This window comes from Urocampus carinirostris, chromosome 4 (assembly GCF_059441175.1).
Source record: "Urocampus carinirostris isolate Australia breed hairy pipefish chromosome 4, RoL_Ucar_1.0, whole genome shotgun sequence".
Taxonomy (NCBI): domain Eukaryota; kingdom Metazoa; phylum Chordata; class Actinopteri; order Syngnathiformes; family Syngnathidae; genus Urocampus; species Urocampus carinirostris.
The window spans coordinates 20,585,059-20,602,142 of record NC_142352.1 but is presented as its reverse complement, the minus strand read 5'-3'; the positions used below and the strand labels follow the sequence as shown (position 1 = coordinate 20,602,142).

The following is a 17,084-nucleotide window of genomic DNA, read 5'->3' as shown; positions in this document are numbered from 1 at the left end:
GCGTGGGTAACTATGCATGTGTATTGCAAGCTTCGTTCCCATGGTTATCATGCTTCATCTTTTAGCAACACTGAAATCTTTTGACTAAAAGCAAGTATTTATGGTACTAAAAATACATTATCGTATCACAGACGTGCAAAATCTTTACGAAGTATGGAACATTCTGAAGTGAATTAAGAGGAAGGCATTGTGGAAATACCATATTCATTCTCATGTTTCCTCGACGCTGACCAATAATAGACAAACATTTTGTATTACGTTTCGCCAATGGCAGACATGCATCTTCCATCCATCCATCCATTATCTGCACCGCTTATTCTCAGTAGGGTCGCCGGTGTGCTGGAGCCCATCCCAGCCATCTTCGGGCAGTGGGCAGGGGACACCCTGAACTGGTTGCCAGCCAGTCACATCCCAGGGGTCTACTGTAATGCAAAATATAAAATCTTTGTGAACGACCACGCTAATATTTTTCATTATTGCTTAGTTAATTTACATTTTACAGTGCTATTGTTGTCAGAGACCAGAAACGGAGACAGGACCCACTTGCGTTCGTTTCTCTCAATTTTCTTGAGGATGAGGAATAGGTTTGCACCCACGATCCGGTGATTGTCGGTCACGGGTAGCAGATCGCTCAGAACGCAGAAGTGGCACTTCCGTGGCGAGGGAAGGCAGTTTCGGGAGCGGGGAAAAGCAGATCGATGGCCGGGACAGGGGAGCAAAAACGTAATCGAGTTCAGAAAAGGAGTCGGAGCCGGGAATCACACAGGAATCAGGACAGGAGAAAGTCAGGGTCGAAAGGGCTTGCCTAGCGGGAGCTGAGTTTCGCAGACGGACTGACAACGGGTGACAAGAAGACGGGGGTTTCAAAAGAGATAAGCAGCATATCAGCGTCCGAGGCAGTTGGCGCCCAAGGAGCAGACTCAGATGCCTTGCATCAGTAATCATGACGAATTGTAGCAATATCTTTGATCCTCTTATTATGAAAGATGCTGTATAGTTGTATAGCTGTTAGGAAGTGATACACTCCATGACAAAAAAATGGAAAGGAAATATCACTGAAATGCTGCGAATGCATCCCAAATGCACTTTTGATTTATTTTGACGAGTGACAACAGCTTGATACACACACAAAACACACCATTAGAATTTCTGCTTTTCTTTTTTGCAACAATAACATTTCCAGTTCACAGTTCATCATCTTCATCCTGGTTAGTTTTGGAAGTCTCGGCAGCAATAGACACGGCTATTGTTCTCTTTTTATATGAGAGGGAGTCTGTAGACAGCATAAATGTATTTCGCCTTCTTAGTTTTTTTTTGATAGTTAATAATACAACAAAGAGCCCAACAGTTATCATGGGACACACGGTCATCGAGTAGCTTAAAAACATTTCAAGTCTGATTTTTTTATTATTTACTCTTTCCAATTTCTGTACAAAGTCCCAAAAACTTCAGATGCGAGTGCTTACAAACGATAAGAAACGATCGAAGCTGTTAGGTCACCTGTATGTATAGATCTTATATTAAATCATACAATCAGCATATCTTTGGGTTACTTTCATAGTTATATTACTATTTTATTTTATTGTTATACATTATTAATGGACTAAACATATACACTCATATGCATGATTTTGTTGTCTATCAGCTAATCAGCGACAATGTATTTAAAAAAAAAACATTTAGCTTTGTTCCCCTGGTATCAATACAAACATGAACACAAAATAATAAAACACACACAAAACAAGTGCTAATCAATAAGGCACATTTGCATACAAGGAGCTGAGAGGTTAACAAGTGATGAATTATTGACAAATAAAAAAAAATCTCTGTACAGGATTTCTTATTTGAGCTTATGACAATGACTACATTTACAGTGCTGTGAAAAAGTATTTGCCCCCTCCTCTGTGATTCTTGCATACTTATCACTCACAAAGGTAACAGATCATCAAATCAATTTTAATATCACACAGAGACAACTTGATTAAATACAAAATGCAGTTTTGAAATGTTCATTCTTATATTAGGGCACAAAAAAAAATCTGACCCTCTCCTAAAAGTAAAAGCCCCACTTGTTAAATCACAAAGTAACTGTGACTAACCAGTTTTGGGAAATGTGAGTTGAATTCCACAGGCCACACCCAACATTCATTGCCCCCACCTTTGTTGAATCAAGAACTCACTTAAATCAAAGCTGTTAGACAAAGTGCTGTGGGCTGCAAAATTTTAAGAAGACAATTGACATCCCACGATCCCAAGACATTCCAGAAAAAAAATGAAAAAAGTGATTGAATTCCATCAGTCCATTCCAGTCACAAAGCCTTTTCCAACTGCCACAGTGATTATTCACGAATGGAGAAAACAAGGACCAGTGGCAAACCTTCCCAGGAGTGGTTGACCAACCAAGATTACTCCCAGTGTGCGACGACAGCTCAAACTGGAGGTTAAAAAAGAACCTTGAAAGACATCCAAGGAACTGCAAGCCTCGCTGGCTTCAGTTAAGGTCAGTCTTCATGACTCCACTATAAGAAAGACACTAGCCAAAAGCGGCCTCCATGGGAGAGTTTCCAGGCGAAAACCACTGCTGTCAAAAAATCCACAAACAGCGCTCTTAGATCATGCAACAGGACAATGATCCTGATCACACAAGCAAGTCCACCTCTGAAAGGCTAAATAAAGATTCAGGAGTGGCCAAGTCAATGTCCGGATTCAAATCTAACTGAAATGCTGTGGTGTGTTCGTGCTAGAAAAACCTCCGATATGGCAGATTTGAAACAATTTTCCAAAAGGTGGGGCAATATTCCTTAGTGTGGTGAAAGACCGAGTACCAATTATTGTAAACGTTTAATTTCTGTTATTGCTATCATAGGTGGCCCAACTGGCCATTAGATTCAGGGGGCAATTATTTTTACACATCTTTTGATATTTTGTGTGTGCCGTAACAGAAGAAAGTAACATTTCCAAACTGAATTTTGTTTGTCCTTGGGTTGTCTCTGGGTGAGATTAAAATAGGGTTTAGTAATCCGAAACCTATTGTGATTGATAAATATGAAAAAAAAAACACAGAACTCAAGCAAATACCTTTTCACTGTACATGCATGCAATAATCTGATTGGAAACAGAATAATGGATTCTTTTAAGTGTTTGCAGTTGCCCTGCATCATCAGAATACTGGCAATATTCAGTTTCTGAATCTGATTATTACCTGCGTGTCAATGTCCTCACTGTGGCACCCAATGAAAAACATCATGAAAGTCATTTAATGGAAAAGGCACAGCGGAAGTATATAAAAAAAAAAAAAGATAGTGTAGTAAGTCCTCAGTAACATTTCCTTCCAAAAGTTGACAAGTGAAAAGCCAGGGAAAAGTCATTATATTAAACTACAGGTTTTGCTGAAGAATGTTTTTCGTGTAGACGAAAAAGTCAAATTGCATAGGGAAAAAAATATTTATAAGATGTTGCTAAGCACACTCCAGGAAACCCTGGATGTATCAAAGGCAATCGTGCTGTCCACAAGTGCTAGAGTTGGAGTCTCGTTTCAAAACATGTTTGCAATAACCTTGTCTTTATCATGACTACTGGATGTCATTGCATCTCAAAATTCTTGCGTGTTTATGCATTGACCCTTTGCACACACGTTACCTAACCAAGTGACGACACCATGACGGACATTAGTAGCCCGTAGTAAATCGTGGATGATGCCAGTAAACAGTAGAAATCAGCAACTGAAAAACCAAGTTATTCAACACCATTGGCAATGATTACTCAAAAGAATATTGTACGGCTGTCAGATGAAGTGGCTCACCTTTGTCACAAAGCATAAAAAGCGCTATTTAGAGAAGAAAACGATAGTAATAGCAATGCCAGATATCTTGCTATAGTCTTCCTCCTGCAATATTCACACATCTAAACAACTCGTCTGTAACAGTATATCAAAAAAGGAGTATCCCCATACACCAGTGCTGAATGCTTAACAGTTCTTCGTATGTATTCTGTGCTTCTTTTTGCTGATAAATGCACCTCAGCGTAAAATGTCCCCCTCATGCAAACGTTGAATATTTACTTTTGCGAAATGTTTTCTCTTCCTAACATTTGTCTCTCATTTTCTCCTTTGGGAATTTGGCAGTTAATTTCATTGAAATAAGCTTCATGGTAGAGCACATAGCAATTTTCATCACATTTGATATTCGGAAGATTACTGTTTAGTATCATTGGCTAATCACAATAAAAGCAGCCCATTTATGTAGCGAGAAATGTCAACGGTAAGACGCTAACGTAGCTAGTTAGCACTTGCTAATTTATTATTTTAAGTGTCTTTGAGGAGAGTCGTACCTATTTGCCATAAAATTGCTCGCAAATACATAAAACTACCTTTTAAATGTTCACAGCAAATCACGCAAAACTTCAGGGATGACAGTGTTGCGCCTTGGCACAACATAAGTACCTTGGTCTATTTGCAGATAAACATTGCCATCCTTTGTCTTCATCAAAAGGAATACATTTCCAAACCGGGCTTAGAACCTTCTTTATCGCAAAGCAATAAATCACTATTGTAAAAAGTGGGGGTTATATTCTTCTGCCGTCGTTATTGATATTTGTTTCAACTCAAATCCTAATTCAAGTGCTAACCCCTAGGATGCTTCTGCCATCCATCATGGATCTCATTGTGCTGGGTAAGGCAACGTGATGTCGTGTGCAAAAGGTCAATAAGAATGTCCCTAAAAATAAAACGGTGCTTCATTTTTTTTTTACATTTGCAAGCCGGATTTAGTTTTTTTCTTTCTAAATCCTACATTCTGAGGACTGTAGTGATTGGGAGAATTTTTTAATATTGCTTTTAGTTTAAAAAAAAACAAAGCTTTATTAAAAAAAAGAACTAAAACTTTGAAAATACGGGTTTTAAAAATACTGTATAGAAAATGTGAAGCACTGCTAATTTCCTGCAGATGCATTGCATTAGTCCTGAGTGTTTTTTATGTATTCTGCAATTGTATTTCAACAAGAGTGCATGTGTGATGTTTCCCAGCAGGGGGCGACATTGGCTCAGTCTCTGTCTTTGGATGATGTCAGGGGTTGGGCCTCAACAGGGTCCTCCTGAGGGAACATCACGTAACAAGCCTTCTGTCCCATGTAGGTGAGTTTTTCTGCAAGAGACGGGCGTCATGAAGCACTGGTATGACCTTTATACATTTTAGGTGTGGCAAACCTGTGAACTTGTAAATCCACTTGGGTTTGTTCTTCCACCAGACGCCCACAAAGTAGACTGGCACCCCAGTGAGCATGATGACCATGCCCAGGCCGCAAACAACCGGCTCCGAGTACAAGCTGAAGCACAGCAGCACCACCCAGAACAGCATATAAGCGATGGGGATGAGTAAGTTCACCTGAAAACCACACACAGGTACAATTAATAACGTATGCAAACTATATACTTGAAAAAATGTCCAGGACATGGTAGAAGGCCGTACCGGTAAACCTCAGCCAATTGCTCCTCTTAATAATCATTGAAATTCTCTAATAAACCTTATTAACACAATGCGGACTATGTAGACTATGTAGAATACCTTGACAGAGATGATCCGGATTGGAACAGAAATGGGCAAGATGAGATCGGTCAAACAAAGTTTTTTTTCCCCCGCACAAAAATTGCAATACAGCGTATACAATTTGAAATGATCAAAGAACGTATAAAATACGGGGAAGTGCGGAAGGCGAACGCCATACGCGCATGTGAATTCTGATGCATCCCATTGGCAAAGAAACACAGAACCTAGCTTTAAGTGTAGAAAATCACCACAGCTCTCCTGCCGCTAAAGGTGAAAATGGGGAGTTGCACTCCAGGCCTTAGTGCATTAAAATAGAGAATTCTATCTCCGTTTCAGATGAGCCTTGTATTGCATACAATGTTTCACCGCATTGTTGCTAATGTCAATGAAGACAATTTAATTCAATTTGTGAACCCTGAACCATACTGATAGTGCCTAAAGAATAACGAATTGTTACCAAATGTAGTGCTTTTGAAATTTTTACCTAATGGAAATTTGTCTTTTGTGCCCGTTGAAAATTGAAGATTAATGACCGAAAATATCGCTTTATGTACATGATCATATTAGAGTTTGTCAGGTTCCACTAGGTTCAGACATTAATTCCAAGGTCAACGTACATGGAAATTACAATATTAAAAAACAAATATATAAAGTAAATAAACATAAAATGAAAACATGAAATAGACATAATCATTCAAACAAATCAATACAGACATAAACTACCACTTCTCCCAACCTGTGAAACCATCTCATCTCATCTCATTAGCTGCAACGCTTATCCTCAGTAGGGTCGCGGGGGCGCTGGAGCCCATCCCAGCAATCATCGGGCAGTGGGCAGGGGACTGGTTGCCAGGCAATCGCAGGGCACACAGGGACAGACAACACGCTGGCTCATTCGCACCTAGGGACAATTTGGACCGGCCAATCCACCTGAAATGCATGTCTTTGGAATGTGGGAGGAAACCGGAGTGCCCAGAGGAAACCCACGCAAGCACGGGGAGAACATACAAACTCCGCATAGGAAGTCCGGTAGCTGGATTTGAACCCACACAGGAGGTTCCCAAGACCTTAGAACTGTGCCGCACACGCGCTAACCACTGCGCTGCCGTGCTGCCCTGTGAAACCATTATTTAATAAAATAATTTACTGAACCCTAAATTCATCAAAGTGACATGGACGCTTTCTTGTGTCCCGTTTCATCTGGAGGGACGAAAGCATGACCAACTTGGGTGCCGAGGTGCCTAACTTGTTTAGGTGTTTGGGCATTTGGGTTGGCCATGGTCCAAAAATGTTTGTGTGTGTGTTTTTGCTATTTTTTTTCCCCCTTTTTTATTTTCTTTGTTATTGTATGTGTTTGTCTTGCTGTTGGTCACCCCTCTCGAGGGATATGACCAAGGTAGATAGATAGATAGATTGTTTCCATACGCTACATCCACTACAGATTACCTCCACAAATCTTCTTGTTTATTAGTGAAACTTGTTTGATAGGTGTAGGGTACTACCCTGCTAAAAATACATTTTCCTTTAGTCGTCTCCAACCACAAACTTTATCAAAACGAGGAAGAACCTCTGAGCCACATTTGGTTCACAAGAGCTTTAACTTTTTCTTAAAGATCATTTCATTTCATTTCACATCTACATGAAGTGTCCAGACTCTCCAGCTGTATGATAGATTTGAACCCTTAGAGTGTTCATTTGTAATCTACACATGAATAAGGTGCTTTTTTATGGCGTCATGATTCATCCCAGTGATCTATTTAGTTTCGTGTCCGAATGATATTTTGCCCATCAATCAGTCAATTGGAGAACTTTATTTTGAAAAGCATTAACAGGAAACTTCGACCGGTCACAGGAGACGCATCAAATGTCTTTTGACCTCAATAGCATTTACAAGGGCAAGCGGGAACGCCTCCTCTCTCTCTTTCCTCACCCTTTTTGGGCAATGTGGACAAAAAAGGCCGAAGCCCAGGGCCTTGGCCCCTCTGCAAGGAACCCTAATGCACGCCAACCACGAGGCCTGGATGGTCCGTGTTTCTTTCTTACCCTTTCCCATCGGCTGTAAGCTTGAAATGTTGGTTTTCTTCAGTGAGCCATGCAGTAACCCTTTCAGCACGTGACGCTTTTGTTTCAGAGCTAGCCACAAAAAAGATTTCACACTGAACCGTTCTTGGTGTTTTGGGCCAAATTTTTTGTTCTGACACACCGTGAAGTAACTCCTGAACCTTAAAATGAGTTTATTATCTTAAAATCGGGCTTAATGATCAGTACTTCTATCTGGGACATAAGTTCTCCCTTCCGCTCCTCTCCCGTCCTTTACACTTAGTCTCCTTTGGTAGTTAGAAATACGGGTTTCTCCTTGCATCTCTATTTTACTCTGACTCCCCTTTACAGACATGATTCCTTTTCTTTTGTTGATTAAAAGTGTGCGATTTTCTTTTGTCAACAACGTCGTTCGTTTTATTGATTTGATTTTCCTTACTATGCAAATAAATCGTAATTTGTTTAGAATCAAACCACTTTGCAGTATTTATTTGTGTGTCTATATTATTTTATTTGGATTGATCAATAACTATCAATATCAATGAACTGCAAAATCGATCATTTAAAGCTATAATACAGTATGTTTGGAGGATTGCTTCCTTCAAGTGACAAGGAGGCTGTTTTGGACTGTTAGTGACGGTCGATTATCTGCCCCATTTAAAGAATGATCCGGTCACCAGTAAATCCAATTTTAAACCAAAGTAAATGTAATTTAAAGCAATTTTCCCTACACAACGTCATGTTTTTTTCTGCAACAGTAAATGGGGTTTTGATACCTTGATTGGTCGCACTAGGTCCGGTTTCTTCTTGCGGAGGTAGAGCAGGCCAGCGATGGTGACGCCATACGATAGATAATTGATGAAGGACACATAGTTAATCAGGTTATGTGTCTCCCCAATGCACAGGATGATGATGGTGGCGAGGCACTGGAGGGTACACAGGGGATGATGTTGCTTATTCTGGCCGCATTTTACTTATATTTGTTTTCGACTACTCACGCAGACTATCAGAGCTGGAATTGGGGTACAGTTCTTGAGGTGGATCATAGCCAACAAGTAGGGTAGGTGACCTTCCCTGGCCCCTGAGAAACATAACCTACAAAGAACATACACACACATATAAATGAATGTAAATTTGTCCTGAGTGTTCTATGATTACATCCATATTTTTGCAAATGTGTTTTACCTGGAGGAAGTAAAGAGATATCCATTGATGCCTCCAAAAGTGGACAGAGCCACGGAAATGGGCATCACCCAAGAGAACATGCCCAACAGCTTTTGGCCGAAAGTCTGTAATGTGACAATTGTAACACCAACATCAAGCTTGCCATTGTTTTGGAAAATGAAAATAACACATGACACATTTTTAAAGGTGCTTGATTTTTTTGTCCTAGAATCGATGCAAAAACACTGGTCAAAATACATATGCAGAGAAAGGCAGGACCTTCTCCCTGGGCCTTGTTTAATGCAGAACAAAGGCGGCCACTCAAGATGTGATTTATGCATTTGGGAGACACCAACTTTAAGGTTGCTATTGAGTTGGAAATTGAAAATCATCTGAATTTGACACATTTTCAAAGGTGCTTACTTTATGTCTTAGAATTGATGCAAAAATATGGGTGGAACCTGACCAATTGCAGGTTTTTCTTAGGCCTTGTTTAATTTATAATATCAAGGGCAACAGATCCTCGGGCTTTACAAATTTACAAATGTTTCAAGTGCAAGATCTCCCAATTACACGTTCACCCTTTTTGCTGCGTCTCCCAGCATTTCATTGACAATGTTTGAAGCAAATCAACAACATCATAATATCTTAATAAATCCCTAAAAGGGAATTTCACAAACCCTATTACAGACCCTGCTTGTCTTGTGACATCAGGGTCTTGTGACACCCGGAGAATGCCATAACAATGTAGTGCATAGTAATTGTATGAACAGTATTTTTTTCCCCTCAAGGTTACGATAATATTACAAACAATAATAAAGAAAAAACACACATTTTGCACTAATTTTTTAAGCATTTTTGTCATTCCTCTAGTTAGAAATGAATGGTCAATCCCATTTTCAGACGTACCCACATAGAAAAATAAACACATAGATAACTAAATGTATTTTCATTAACATAAAATGCTAATGCAATTTTCTTTGCAAGTCCAGAGTATAGTGTTTATTAAAGAAGTCTAAAACCATGATCTTATGTGAATTTCCCTGCAGGGATGAATAAAGTATCTATCTATCTATCTAAAACTTGAATATTATATTTAAATTTTCATAAAATAAAAATCTCACCTAATTGACAGAAATGTGTGCTCAGCAATAAGTTTGTTTTCTTATTCTTAACTTGTATTGCATGCAAAAAAATAACCATTTTTCATTTGACAAATGGATGATGATTATTCTCATTTATAGTATTAACTTGCTTATTTTAGTAAAACACATTTTTTATTAATATTGTCACCTAATCCTTAATGTTAAATTAAGTAAAAAATAAATTCATATGTGTTTAAATAAGAAAAATCATGATAAAAGTATGAAAAAATATATGAAAAAAAGAACGTTTGTTTTGTCACAGAAGAACCAAGAAAATATTTTTCCATCTGTATCTAAGATGCATGTTTTCAAAATTGAGAACTTACAGTAAATTGTTAAGTTGTTAGTAGAGTCTGACATCGGATTCGTATACAGGAATCCCTCATTTTTCGTGGGGATTACAAACAAAGCATTAGGTGGGGTTGATGATCCACCATCACAAATTCGCCCAAATATTTAGCATGAAGGAAGAAATCCTCAGAATATATTGGATTTTAGCTTTAAATGATCGATTTTGCAGTTCATTGATATGAATGATTGATCAATCCGGAGAAAAAACACAAATATATAATGCAACTGTTATGATTACCGATGTGATTCACCTGTGCCTGCTCATTTGGCGCCAACCGCTGTGGGCTCTGATTGGCTCCCTGTCCCTATTTAAACCCAGTCCTGTCATTCCCTTGTTGTTAGTCCGTCTGCGAACCTCTTTTTATACAAGGCAAGCCTTTTTTGATCCTGACTCCCGCCTGTCCCGTTTTTGCTCTAGTTTGTCTCCGGCTACGACCTGTTTTGATCCCGACCACGTCTGCGCTCCCATCCCGGCTTACGACCCATTTTTGATCCTGACTACGTCTACTCTCCCGTGCTGGTTTACGACTTGTTTCCGACCCCGACCACACTTTTGCTCTCTCTGTCTCGGCTACCGACCAGTTTTTCCGTCCCTGACACCGCCATAGTTTCGGAAGCTCCACTTCCGTATTCGGATCACAATCCGAGTGCGAGAGCGACTTGGTTCCCGCGTCCAGCGTACACCGGATCGTGGGCGCAGCCCTTCCTCTTTCTTTCAATAAAACTTGTGGTAAACGTTACGCAACTGGGTCCTGTTTCCGTTCTGGTCCTGACATGCAACATGGTTTGCTTCTAAACAAACTACGATTTATTTACAAGGAGAATAAAAAAAATAAAACGAATGACATTGTTGATAAGAGAAAATCGCGCACTTTTAATTAACAAAAGAGGATTCGTGCGGGTAAAGGGGAGTTAAAATTAAATAGAGATGCCAGGAGAAACTCGTATTTCTAACTACCAAAGGAGACTAAGTGTTAAGGAAGAGAGAGGAGCGCAAGGTAGAAGAGAACTTATGCCCCAGATAGAAGTGCTGATCAATAAGCCAGATTTTAAGATAATAAACTTATTTTAAGGATCAGGAGTTACTTCATGGTGTGTCATAATGAAACATCGCGCGCCTCGAATTGACAAAAGAAAAGGAACCGTGTGGGTAAAAGGAGTTGATTTTGCAACAGAAACTAAACCGAGATATAGCGAGGGATTACTGTACAGTATCTTGAAGATTCACCCTTAAAACAGTTTGAACAACTCTTTTACTGCTTGTTTTTAAGTTCACCTCAGTTTTTAAGGTTTATATTTTCCATTCAACGTCACTAAAGCTCTTCAGCAGCTGAAAAACATTGATAGTCACGCGCACAACTTCCTGGACCACAGCCCTTGTGTTTCCCATTAGCGCAAAGCCGACTCATGTGAGCGTCGTCACTGTAAACGCTTACCACGGCCACGGCATTGGACGCCAGAAGTTCCTCAGGGGTCATGGAAGAAAAGTAAGCGATGTTGGTCATGGTGTACACCAGCGTCACCAAGGGGATGGAGATGTAAATGGCACGTGGAAGGTTCCTAATTCAACAAAAATAGAATACAGGGGAAGCGTTCCAAAGCAAGTATAACCAAAAGCAGATATTTGATTTTCATCCGCCAAAACAACTATTTTTTTTAATGCAACGTTTGTGTGAGGATTCAGCAATTCAGCAAAATTGGGAAAACGTATACGTGTGTGTGTATGTATATATATATATATATATATATATATATATATATATATATATATATAAATAGCGCTTTTCAAGTCAATGAGCGCTTTGCAATGTGCTTCACACCTTTCCCTTTTACACACTAACTAACCGATAGCAGCGTCAGTCGAGCAAGGCAACTACCTGCTACTGGGGGCATTAGGGATTCAGTGTCTTGCCCAATGACACTTTGACATATAACACGGAGGAGCCGGGAATCGAACCTGCGATCCCCAGATGAGCGCGCTACCTCCTGATCTAATGCCGCCCTTTATACACATATATACACAGACGTTGCATATATGTGTGTGCATATACATGTATATATATATATATATATATATATATATTTATTTTTTGATTAAAAAAATTCAATTTGTCAAACATTTGTGAGCAAAATTGTTGTTAAATTGGGAGGGTTTTTTTCCTGAAAATTTTTTGTATTTCAAAGTCAAAAATGAAATGAAATGATCTGCATTTATATAGCGCTTTTCAAGTCAATGACTTCCCAAAGCGCTTTACAGTGTGCTTCACATTTACCAATAGAGGCCTGGTATTGCAGCCATGTAAGACGCTAACCTGCTTATTGGGGGTATTAGGGGTTCAGTGTCTTACCCAAGGACACTTCGACATGTAACACGGACAAGCCGGGATTCGAACTGGGATCCCTTGATCCCAAGACGAGCGCTCTACCTTCTGAGCTACTGCCACCCAAGTCACACATTTGTGAGTGTATTTCTTGTAAATTTGTGAGATCTGCTACTTAATAGAGTCACACATTTGCGACAAAAATTCTGGCGATTTGCGAGGGTTTTTACAGAATTTCAATTTTGAAAAGGCAAATTTACAAGTTTATTTCTGATATATTTGTGAGTATTTTGGCCACCCTATTTCCATTTTGAAATTCACAAATTTGCAAATAAATCCTTGTTAATATGTGTTTTTTTCCCCAAGAAGATTTTTATCTTAAAAAGTAAAGACATATTTGTGATATTTGTCACATGTTTGCCACTCCAAAGAGTCACTAATTAGCATTTAAACGTCTTGAGTTTTTTTTCCCTTCTAAATTTAGAAAGTCCCAGCTTTGTCTTTTGACCTCATCGGCATTTACAAAGTCCCAGCTTTGTAAGTTTATTTTTTGGGATATTTTGTCGCATATCTACCACTTTAAAAACTCAATAGTCTGTGAGTCAAATTCTTGCTGATTTTGTGAGTGTTTGGTAGCATTTTTGCCACAGAATTGAAAGCAAAACATTTTTTAATTTGTGAGTTTTTTTCCTCAGAAACATTGTCCACTTTTTAGGTTTTATCATATTGCTAAAAGTTCAGGAAGGACATACTTGCGCGGATCGACAACCTCCTCTGTGACATAGTTGAGGAAATTCCAGCCACTGTAAGCGAAGCTCGCCTGCAGAAAAGCTAGTGCTATCTGACCAACAGACGGTTCCTGACTGAATTCGAAGGCTGCACTTGGCACCAGAGCGTCGTAGTAGCCTGGAAACATAAACAAACCTATCGTTGGTGCAAATTCCTGGGTTTCAAATAAGGCTACAATTTGGTTACAATTACCGTAATTTACGCACTGCAGAGAGCACCTGATTATAAGGCACACCTAGTACATTTGCAAAAGAAAATTACCTCTAAGCCACACCCACCAATAAAATGCACATTCCTGCATTTTAACATGAGGTATTTCCAAATGATAATGACACATAGAAATAGTTTTCAAGGTTTTTTTCACGACGTTTTTCTTTGCAAACATTCCCAGTAACATGCACTACTAATACAGCACTACGAATTGCTTTGTGGACATTTGTCTCTGTAGTTAGAGCTCCTCCTGGTGGTTGAATCTGATTGTGGCATGCGATTTGCAACAGGCATGTTTTGGGCCACCTCTAAATGTTTCTCAAGACCTAAGCAAGTCAACAAGCAAATGATTTTTGTTTGACACACTCCAGGTTCCTTAAACAATATTTGTACGGGAAATTGTAGTTTAATTATAGTTTAAATGTGCCTTTTGAGTGATTTTATCCTCAAAAGTACCTTAACGAAGACAAAGATTATATCCAGGTGCTGTTTGTATTCTTCCAACAGTGGTATCATCTCGGGGCCCCCTAACTATTAATTAAAATGTCCTTCACTTTAGTGCTGGGAAGTCTGGTCACAAGCTGTGCTCCCCTTGCTATACTCCCATGATTTTACAGTAACTCATTGTTCTTTTGTGTTAAAAAAGTTTCACTTTTATTACTGTCGATTTATTACGCTCGCGTCTAGCGGCCAGCCATTTTGATTTGTTTCATGTATTCATGTGATCTGGTTTAAGCCCATTGTTCTATGCATGTGTTATGAATAAATGGGCTAATAGTTATCGGACGGGAGTCTTTTTTTCTCAGAGCCTATCTTGGAAGCAGATCTAGGGGAAAGCTCAGGTGGGATGCGCCTCCGATGAAAAGGCTACCCAAATCAATCTCCGACCCAGTGTGTTTCTTCCGTTGAGGTTCTGTCGTCACCAGGCAGCTTGGCATTCGATATTCACATGCACACATTAAAGCAGTGTTTTTCTACCTTTTTGAGCCAAGGCAAATCTCTTTCATTGAAAAAAATCCAGCACCATTAGTCAGTATCTTCAGTAAAAGTAAATCCAGATAAAATATAATTTTGTTGGACCACACAGGCACACAAATTCGATAACTTCCCATGGAACAATGCAACATTTAACAACGCTGCTTTAAAGTACAGTAAATCCCCCGTATTAGAGTATCTCTACATTCTGATGTTTACAATGCCGAATACAATGTTTTTTCAGCCCCTCGTTACAGCTTTATCCCCACCATACAACACCAACAATCATTTTTCGTGTGCCCAAAAAATAAAAAAAACAAGTAGTGTTCAGGCATACAACTGTGCCTCATATTGTCTCTAACATGCCTGTCTGCTATTGATTGGGATCATAGATACTAGTATGCTATTGGTTTGTGTCCTGGCATCATCAAGGAGCCAATATGCAATTTGCAGAAGTCCCTCCAACAATGCCTTACCCTCTCTTCGTTCTGTTCAGAATCGTAAAGACTTTGCGATACAATAAAATAAATCCTTTCGTGATGCTGATGTAACAGAGTTGAAATTTGATTGTTTTGAATGTTTTTTTGAATTCTCACAAAATCTGTGTTTTTGTTGTATTACTGTTAATATTCCGGTACCTCATTCAGTTGTTAAGTCATGGGCGTCTGCGACTGTTCTTTTCGTTTGGCACTTTATGGGCTTCAGCGCTTGCCGTAGCTTAAATAAGTTTGTAAGCGTTGAAGGTAAGATGTGCCCAATATCAGTTGGATAAAAAAAAAATGCATATTTTGCTAGACATTTGAGCTGCTTTCGAAATTATTTTTGTATATAAAGATATATAAGTTGTTCTAAATGATGTATATTAAAAAAGCACTAAATAAGAGGTTAAGCAATACAGCTTGAAATGAAGATGCAACGTGTTTTGATGCAAACACGCCACGAGGTGCGGCCTGTTGAGTGATGACCCGTTCTTTTGTATCTTTAATATTTTAGATAATTGCAGTCGTGAACAGAAGCCCCTGACTTTTGTATTGTTTTGTTTATTGAATGCAGGTACGTGTGAAAGTTATGTTCATTGTTATTATCGAAGTTTCATTATTAATGTGCTCGCATGTTGTCTGCTTGCCGTTGCTTAAATAAGTTTGTAAGCGTTGAAGATAATTGCAGTCGTGAACAGAAGCCCCTGACTTTTGTATTGTTTTGTTTATTGAATGCAGGCAATAAACCAGAGATTGTGAAACCTTGTGTCGTGCATGAACGAGGGTCGCTACACTGAAGGAAAAAGAAAAACATGAAAACCATGTAAATGAAACTTGAGATGATGAAGAAATACAAAGAAGGAGATGCAAATAGGTTTATCCACTGTTTCCTCCCTCCTCTGCATCCACCAACTAACTCCACTTTACCAACTCAGCTCACATCACACCCCATAAAAATAAAAAATATCAGACAAAAGTCTTATTTTGGAAGATACGATAGTCACAACGCCTATTATAGTAGGTTCGGTCCTTACAAGATATTTCAGTTGCAAAGTCCACTTCCACACTAAAGTCTTTCATATTCAATCGAAGATCTGTTCCAAAAATATCATTGAGACATGCAAAGGTATCCATTTAAATCAATAATGGCCCTTGATTAGTATTCTGAACGAAAAAGTTAAAATTGAATTTTTTCTTTATGTCTATATTTATTCATAATGTTATTTAAACATTTGTATTCCGCTTAGATATTACTTAGTATATACTATTTTGTCATTAATGTTTCATACGTATCACCAATTTTTGTTTTTACCTGGGTTTGGAACCCATAGGTCTCTATCCCCGCTGTACGACAATTTATTTGCAAAGACTTTGGATTTTGTGTCAATCTGGCGCGAAAAGTTAAGGTGATTACCTCTGCCGATTTGCACCAATCCCACAATGATGATGAGGCCAAGAGCAAGCAATTTGCCCACTGTGAAGACGTCCTGGATCCTCGTGGCCCACCTCACACTGGAACAGTTTACCCAGGTCAAGAACACTGCAAGACAACAACAACAACATGATCGCTTTTGTGGACCGTATTTTCCGCACCGGATTATAAGACTCACTCCTTTGAGAAATTATTTTGTCATACATTTTTCATATAACAGGTGCACTCGAATATAAGGTGCATGAAAATGGAACTCCAGTAAGAGCTACTATTTATATATGTTTAAGATTACACATTTTAAACACTAATGATATATAGTAGTGCACTGATTAATCAGTCGAAAAATGTCACTGAACACAATCGCATAACATTGTATGCAACAGAAATCAAACCCCGTCATGGCGCCGAAACGTAACCACTTGACCACTAGTGGTACTGATGACATACAAAATGGCATTAGGCACCATTTTCGCTCACTGTGCCAGAAATGATATGAAACACAAAAAAGCACGAGAAGGGAAAAGACTCAGGTGTAACTGATGATGAATCGGACTTTGCGTTAATAAGATAAAATGCAATATGCCATATGAACCACAGTAGATCTACTACAGGGGTTGGCAACCCAAAATGTTGAA

General features: G+C 39.0%; 1 protein-coding gene and 1 long non-coding RNA gene across 2 annotated transcripts in view; one reads left to right on the top strand and one right to left on the bottom strand.

The window, feature by feature from the left end:
- Nucleotides 1-1,061: 1,061 nt before the first annotated feature.
- The window catches only part of slc7a10a (solute carrier family 7 member 10a), a 39,078-nt gene continuing 23,055 nt past the window's right edge, over nucleotides 1,062-17,084 (bottom strand). Inside the window, exons 4-11 of the mRNA XM_088333884.1 lie at nucleotides 16,432-16,557; nucleotides 13,317-13,470; nucleotides 11,680-11,803; nucleotides 8,769-8,872; nucleotides 8,582-8,678; nucleotides 8,360-8,509; nucleotides 5,204-5,381; nucleotides 1,062-5,141 (exon numbers count right to left, since the gene is read on the bottom strand). Of these exons, the coding sequence (XP_088190010.1) occupies nucleotides 5,041-5,141; nucleotides 5,204-5,381; nucleotides 8,360-8,509; nucleotides 8,582-8,678; nucleotides 8,769-8,872; nucleotides 11,680-11,803; nucleotides 13,317-13,470; nucleotides 16,432-16,557 (1,034 nt within the window). The 3' untranslated portion in view covers nucleotides 1,062-5,040. The remainder of the gene's footprint in view (nucleotides 5,142-5,203; nucleotides 5,382-8,359; nucleotides 8,510-8,581; nucleotides 8,679-8,768; nucleotides 8,873-11,679; nucleotides 11,804-13,316; nucleotides 13,471-16,431; nucleotides 16,558-17,084) is intronic.
- On the top strand, nucleotides 5,065-16,499 carry LOC148367084 (uncharacterized). The gene is made up of 3 exons (XR_015850265.1): nucleotides 5,065-5,170; nucleotides 5,245-5,371; nucleotides 16,349-16,499. It is a non-coding gene; the product is annotated as an uncharacterized LOC148367084 (long non-coding RNA).